At 49.4% G+C, this 7,500-nt stretch overlaps 1 protein-coding gene across 1 annotated transcript in view; it reads right to left on the bottom strand.

Annotated features, from left to right (window-relative positions):
- pitpnm3 (PITPNM family member 3) overlaps positions 1-7,500 on the bottom strand; it is a 232,046-nt gene that overhangs the window by 5,316 nt on the left and 219,230 nt on the right. Inside the window, 4 exon segments of the mRNA XM_055658116.1 lie at positions 661-789; positions 2,094-2,277; positions 5,399-5,505; positions 5,507-5,549. Of these exon segments, the coding sequence (XP_055514091.1) occupies positions 661-789; positions 2,094-2,277; positions 5,399-5,505; positions 5,507-5,549 (463 nt within the window).

The following is a 7,500-nucleotide window of genomic DNA, read 5'->3' as shown; positions in this document are numbered from 1 at the left end:
TCCGTGTTGTATCTCGAAAGTCGAAAAGTCTAATATTGACATTATTTGATGATAACCAAATAATCGTAGCTATCTCTGCAGTATATTCTATACTTTCATTGTCTTTTTTTGAGGTAACTATCTTCTCAAATCCTCATTTCAACTCTATGATTTACCATGGATTAAAATCACACCATTAAACAAGTTGAGTTTGTCCAATCTCTCATTTAAGCTAATAAGTTCATGTCATGGGAGCAGTATTAGGCCATTCAGCCCATTGTATCTACTCCGCCATTCTATCCTGGCTGATGTATCTTTCCCTCTCAACACCATTCTCCTGCCTTCTCCCCATAAAAACCTGATGCCTTTACAAATCAAGAATCTATCTATCTCTGCTTTAAAAGTACTCAATGACCTGGCCTCCACACAGCCGGCCGTGGCAATGAACTCCACAGATTCACCACCCTCTGGCTAAAGAAATTCCTCCTCATCTCCTTCCTAAAGGTGCGTCCTTTAATTCTGAGGCTGTGGCCTCTGGTCCTTGACTGTCCCACCAGTGGAAACATCCTCTCCTCATCCACTCCATCCAGGCCTTTCACTATTCGGTACGTTTCGTTCAGCCTCCCCTCTCATTAGTTGGAATAACGTCTAATCCAGGTGTGAGGTACAGGAACACGTTACCTGGCATTGATTCTGGTACTTTTTTGAAGGGCGTCCGACAATGTAGATTTGATTTGGTGTCAGGCCCAGGACGTTGTAGACCGTAATATCCTTCATCGATCCGTATGCAGCAGCGATTTTGATGTGGGACTGAAATTAGATCAAAGTAATGAATATCGTCACGGTGATATTCTTTGTTTTGCACAGCCAAGGTATGCAAAGAATCACCACATAAAGGGCACTGTAGCGGCACCTAGTGGTGGGGCTGGGAAGTCAGAACCCTCGTCATTGGTTGACACTGTCACATAGAAACATAGACAATAGGTGCCGGAGGAGGCCATTCGGCCCTTCGAGCCAGCACCGCCATTTATTGTGATCATGGCTGATCGTCCCCAATCAATAACCCGTTCCTGCCTTCTCCCCATATCCCTTGACTCCACCAGCCCCTTGAGCTCTATCTAACTCTCTCTTAAATCCATCCAGTGATTTGGCCTCCACTGTGGCAGGGAATTCCACAAATTCACAATTCTCTGGGTGAAAAAGTTTTTTCTCACCTCAGTCTTAAATGACCTCCCCTTTATTCTAAGACTGTGGCCCCTGGTTGTGGACTCGCCCAACACTGGGAACATCCCGTGACTGCGGGGGGTTGGTTTGCAGGATTTTTTAAGTTAGTTATCAGCTTCTCCCAGCGACAGGAGCCGTGTCCTTCAGCTAGACTAGGCACCCGGTTTTTACGAGTTACTGTTTGTTTTTGTGAATAAAATCTAATTTTGCTCGCCCTGCCTGGTCTCGCTACAGCACCTCTTTTATTCTTCCCCCCCCCCCCCCCCCTCCCCCCCCCCCCCCTCCCCCCCCCCCCTCTCCCCCCCCTCCTCCTCCTCCACGGTGGTTTGCAAAGTTATACACTATTAAAATGCAATCACAAACCAGCAACCACCAGAAACTTTGTAAAATTACATCAAGTTCATGTCATGTCACAGGAGAATTATTCGATTCGACCCATCAGGTCCACTCCGCCATTCAATCATGGCTGATCGACCCCTCCCTCTCAAACCCATTCTCCTGCCTTTTCCCCCATGAACGTTGACACACATAATAATCAATTTCCTCCAGCATGTAGAAACACAGAAATGCAGATGCTGGTTTGTACCAAAGGTAGGCACAAAAAGCCCGCAGCAACCTGCAACGGGACGACTCACAAATATTCATTTCCCACGTGAAGTTTGAGCTTGTAAGATGTGGCTTAATTTACATACTCTTAATGGGGCGGAGTAGACCTGATGGGCCGAATAGCCTAATTCTACCCCTAGAACTGATGACGTCTGCTGCCAGACAGTCGAAACAGAAAAACTGCAGGTGCTGGTTTAGACCAAAGATAGACACAAAGTGCTGGAGTAACTCAGCGGGTCAGGCAACATCTCTGCTCCCATGACTTGTGAACGCATGAAGCTTACCTCTTGCACAAGGTTGCGCAGGAAGATCGATTTCTGTCGCAAGGGGTCGTGGACCAGTCCCTCGGAGAAGGTGATCATACCCTGGGGGAAGTTATGTTGTCCCAGCCAGGATACCACCCGCTGCTTCTGCATGTCAGGTCTCCCGGTGACGTAGATGATGAGGTAGCCCAGATCCTGCCAGTGCCTTGAACAGGAACAGAGGGTGATTTTCAGTTTCAGAGTTAAAGCGCGGAAACAGGCCCTTCGGCCCGTCGAGTGCGTGCCGACCGGCGATCCCCGCACATTAACACTACCCTGTACAGGCGGCGCAGCGGTAGAGTCGCTGCCTTACAGCACTTGCAGCGCCGGAGACCCGGGTTCGATCCCAGCTACGGGTGCTGTCTGTATGGAGTTTGTACGATCTCCCCGTGACCTGCGAGGGCTTTATCCGAGATCTTCGGTTTCCTCCCACACTCCAAATACATTCAGGTTTGTGGGTTGATTGGCTTGATATAATTGTAAATTGTCCTTCGTGTGTGTAGGATAGTGTTAGTGTGCGGGGATCGCTGGTCGGTGTGGACTCGGTGGGCCGAAGGGCCTGTTTCCGCGCTGTAAATCTAAACTAAACTAAACACTAAACTCGGGACAATTTTTACATTTACAACCAAGCCAATTGGCCTACAAACCTGTACGTCTTTGGAGTGTGGGAGGAGACCGAAGATCTCGTAGACAACCCATGCTGGTCACAGAGAGAACGTACAAACTCCGCGCAGACAGCACCCGTGGTTAGGATCAAACCCAGGTCTCCGACGCTGTAAGGCAGCAACTCTACCGCTGTGCCACCGTGATGCCACATTAATCCGATGTAAAACCAAGGAACTGGTGATGCTGACTTACAAAAAAGGCACAAAGTGCTGGAGTAACTCAGCGGCTCAGGCAGCAACTGTGGAGAACATGGACGGGTCAATGGTTCCACCAACTACCTCATTGGAGACCCTCGGACTATCTTTAATCGGTCTCTACTGGACATCACCTTGCACTAAACCCTATTCCCTTTATCCTGTATCTGTACACTGTGGACGTTGTGGTTGTAATCACGTGCGGGCTTTCTGCTGATTAGATAGCACCCAACAAAAAAACGTTTCGCTGCACCTCGGTACACGTGACAATAGACAATAGGTGCAGGAGTAGAGGCCATTCGGCCCTTCGAGCCAGCACCGCCATTCAATGTGATCATGGCTGATCATCCCCAATCATAACCCCGTTCCTGCCTTCTCCCCATATCCCCTGACTCTGCTATTTTCAGAATCCTATCTAGCTCTCTCTTGAAAGCATCCAGAGATTCCTGCCTCCACTGCCCTCTGAGGCAGAGAATTCTACAGACGATAAACCAAATTGAACAACGGTACTTTAGTGCTACAAGTACCTAAGTACAGTGTAATTATTTTTCTGCGCAGTGTTCAATGGCATTCCAGCGATATATTTGGCACAATCATACTAAGAATAAGTCTACAACAGTAGCTGACACTGAGTCCGTGCACTGGAGTCGCCATTTTTAAACACCAAACGTTAGATACATAGATGCATACACAATAGGTGCAGGAGGAGGCCATTTGGCCCTTTGAGCCAGCACCGCCATCCAATGCGATCATGGCTAATCATCCACAATCAGCTCCCTGTTCCTGCCTTCTCCCCATACCCCTTGATCCCGCTCAACCCATCTAACTCTTTTGAATGCATCCACTGCCTCCTGAAGCAGAGAATTCCACAAATTCACAACTCTCTGGGTGAAAAAGCTTTTCCTCGTCTCCGTTCTAAATGGCCTGCCCCATTATTCTTAAAGTGTGGCCCCTGGTTCTGGACTCCCCCAACATCAGGAACATGTTTCCTGCATCTAGCGTGTCCAATCCCTTAATTAATTTTATAAGTTTCTATAAGAAACCCTCTCATCCTTCTAAACTCCAGAGTGTACAAGCCCAGCTGCTCCATTCCCTCAGCATACGACAGTCCCGCCATCCCGGGAATTAACCTGGTGAACCTACGCTGGGCTCCCTCAATAGTAAGAATGTCCTTCCTCAAATTAGGGGACCATAACTGACCCCCCCCCCCCCCCCCCACCTCTCCCTCCCTCTCCCTCTTCCTCCACCCTAGTTCCACAGTTCACCACAGTATATCCCTCTGGAGATCGCACCAACCCTAGCCCACCCTGGGGACCACCCTGCCTGGGGCCACCTGTTGCCGCAGATCAGTTGCCGGTGGAACTGTACGTCGCTGGCAAGTTGGGGGGACACCCGCCATTCCTGACACTCCCGTCACCCAGCCCCGAGTCGGGTGTAGTCGAGGAAGAGCATCCCCCACCCACACAGCCCAGCCGCTGTCACAGTCTCCTCAAGCAACCAGACCAGCCTGTGTGGGACAAGGAACGCAGTGAGAACCGCCACCACGGAAAGATGCCCATCCCAACCAAGGAACAGCCACCACCTAGCCACAGGGGCGACTGGAAGACCTGGACAATAGGCTTCATCTCGGGATGGGCCATGCAAGGCCAACACGAGCAAATGGAGCTGTGCAGATGTGGCAGCGACAGAATGTGAATGTGGAACATCTGTACAATCCATGCCACACCTACTAAGGTGCCCACTTACTGAACAATGCTGCCTGGAAGATCTCGCAGTGGTGAAGGAGAAGGCTGTCCACTGTGCAAGAGGCAGGCCCAACACTTGAAACATCGACGATGGACATGCCCTGTTCTATTCTTGCCTCCAGAGATAGACAGACAGTGCTGGAGTAACAGCGGGTCGGGCAACGCCTCTGGAGTCTCAGTTCAGTTCAAGCATAAAGCACGATATGGACGGCTTGATGGTAATCATGTGTTGTCTTGCTGTTGACTGGTTAGCATGCAACAACAAAAGCTTGGAGACTATAAACTAAACTAAGCTAAACTAAACCAAACAGAGGTCATGAAACCTCACCTTGACAGGAATATCTCAACTCCCATCCCCCCCCTCACCTGTATCCACCTATCGCTCAGCAGGCTTTGTCCCACCACCACCTCTCTTCCAGCTTTCTCTCTTCCCCCCCCCCACTACGATCAGTCTGAAGAAGGGTCCCGTCCCGAATTGTCACCGCTGCGTGTTCTCCACAGATGCTGGCTGACCCGCTGAGTTACTCCAGCACTCACATGCATCTTGTTCAAATCTTGACCCGGAGTTAGGACTGGTGGGAGGGAGGTTGCAGGAGGGGGGGGGGGGGGGGGCATTGAATGCGACGCCGATGCGTTGGCGGGTTGCGTGAGTGAAGGAGGTGTGAGCGCGTGCACAAGGTACCTGACCACATCCACCGCTCCTGCTCTGACCTTTGGGTCACTGCCCATGATGGAGACACTGGCAGCAAAGGAACCGTCGATGCTGAAGACCACGCACTCCATCCCCCTTCGGCAGCACGGTCAGGTGGCTCTCTGCGTGCGTCTGGTCACCTCTGGGCAAAGTTACACAACGCACATCAGCTATCGGTACTCCACAGCACAATCCGACCACCACACACTTAACATGAATGGGGTTGAGAGGGAGAGATAGATCAGCCGTGATTGAATGGCGGAGTAGACTTGATGGTCTAATTCTGCTCCTATCACTGATGAACTGGGCCTCTATTCGCTGGAGTTTAGAAGGAGTTTAGTTTCGGTAGGAAATGCAGATGCTGTTTTAAACCGAAGCAAGACACTAAATGCTGGAGTAACTCAGCGGGACAGGCAGCATCTGTGGAGAGAAGGAACGGGTGACATTTCAGGTAGAGACCCTTCTTCGTCTGAAGAAACGTCACCCATTCCTTCTCTCCAGAGATGCTGCCTATCAGATTCAGATTCAGATTCAACTTTAATTGTCATTGTCAGTGTACAGTACAGAGACAACGAAATGCATTGAAGGGATTGAAATGCTGCCTGTCCCGCTGAGTGACTCCAGCATTTTCTCGTGTGAACCAGCATCTACAGTTCCTTCCTGCACTCGGGATAAGTTGCTTATCTAGTCCGCCTGTAGTGCTGCCTCATCATTACTGTACCAGCCTTCACATCGATAGAGCAGAAGGAATGGGTGACGCTTCTGTGGAAGGGTCTCGACCCGAAACGTCACCCATTCCTTTTCTCCAGAGATGCTGCCTGTCCCCCTGAGTTAATCAAGGGATTTTAATTCAGTTTAGTTTAGAGATACAGCGCGGAAACAGGCCCTTCGGCCCATCGCGTCCGCACCCACCAGCGATCCCCCGCACATTAACATTACGCTAGGGACAATGTTGAGATTTATAACAAGCCAATGGATCTACAAACCCGCACGTCTTTGGAGTGTGGGAGGAAACCGAAGTTCTCGGAGAAAACCCACGCAGGTCACGGGGAGAGCGTATGAACTCCGCAAGGACAGCGTTCGTATCGGGATCGAGCGTGCAAGCTATGATGGGCCGAGTGGCTCAATTCTGCTGCTATAACTTATGAACTGGGCCTGTACTCGCTGGAGTTTAGAAGGATGAGGGGAGACCTCATTGAAACTTACCGAACAGTGAAGGGACTGGAAAGAGCGGATGTGGAGAGGATGTTTCCACTAGTGGGAGAGTCAAAGCCAGAGGTCGTAGCCTCACAATTAAGGTCAAGTCAGTGGATAATTTTAAGGCAGAGCTAGATTCTTGATTAGTGCGGGTGTCAGAGGTTATGGGGAGAAGGCAGGAGAATGGGGTTAGGAGGGAGAGATGATTGAATGGCGGAGTAAACATAGAAACATAGACAATAGGAGCAGGAGTAGGCCATTTGGCCCTTCGAGCCTGCACCGCCATTCAATATGATCATGGCTGGTCATCCTACTCGGTATCCTGTACCTGCCTTCTCTCCATACCCCCTGATCCCTTTAGCCACAAGGGCCACATCTCTTGATGGGCCGAATGGCCTAATTCTACTTATGACCTAAACTTATAAAATGCAAATAAAATGGGGCAATAGGGTCTCAGCCCCATTTGGGGTTAGCAGTGGTGTTAGACAAGGGGGAATTTTGTCCCCAGTCCTTTTTAATCTATATATTGATGATCTGTCTTAACAATTGAAAGCCTGTAACACTGGGTGCGTGATTGGTAATATTTTAGTGAACCATATTATGTATGCAGATGATCTTGTGGTCTTTAGTCCATCTAGCGCTGGTCTCCAGCAGCTCCTTACTCTATGTTCTGTGTATGGTGTGGAACATGACATTAAATATAATGCTAGTAAGGGTGCTGTTATGGTCTGTAGAACCAAAGAGGATAAATGCCTAAAATATCATGTTTTTAAATTGTCTGTCAACAATCTTAGTGTCTGTAATAAGATAAAATATCTAGGGCATATTATTACAGAACAAATGACAGATGATGAGGATATTTATAGGCAACGACGCATGCTGTATGTACAGGCAAA

Source organism: Leucoraja erinacea, chromosome 28 (genome assembly GCF_028641065.1).
Source record: "Leucoraja erinacea ecotype New England chromosome 28, Leri_hhj_1, whole genome shotgun sequence".
Lineage (NCBI taxonomy): Eukaryota > Metazoa > Chordata > Chondrichthyes > Rajiformes > Rajidae > Leucoraja > Leucoraja erinaceus.
The sequence above is the reverse complement of the archived record's forward strand: the minus strand, read 5'-3'. Positions and strand labels throughout refer to the sequence as shown.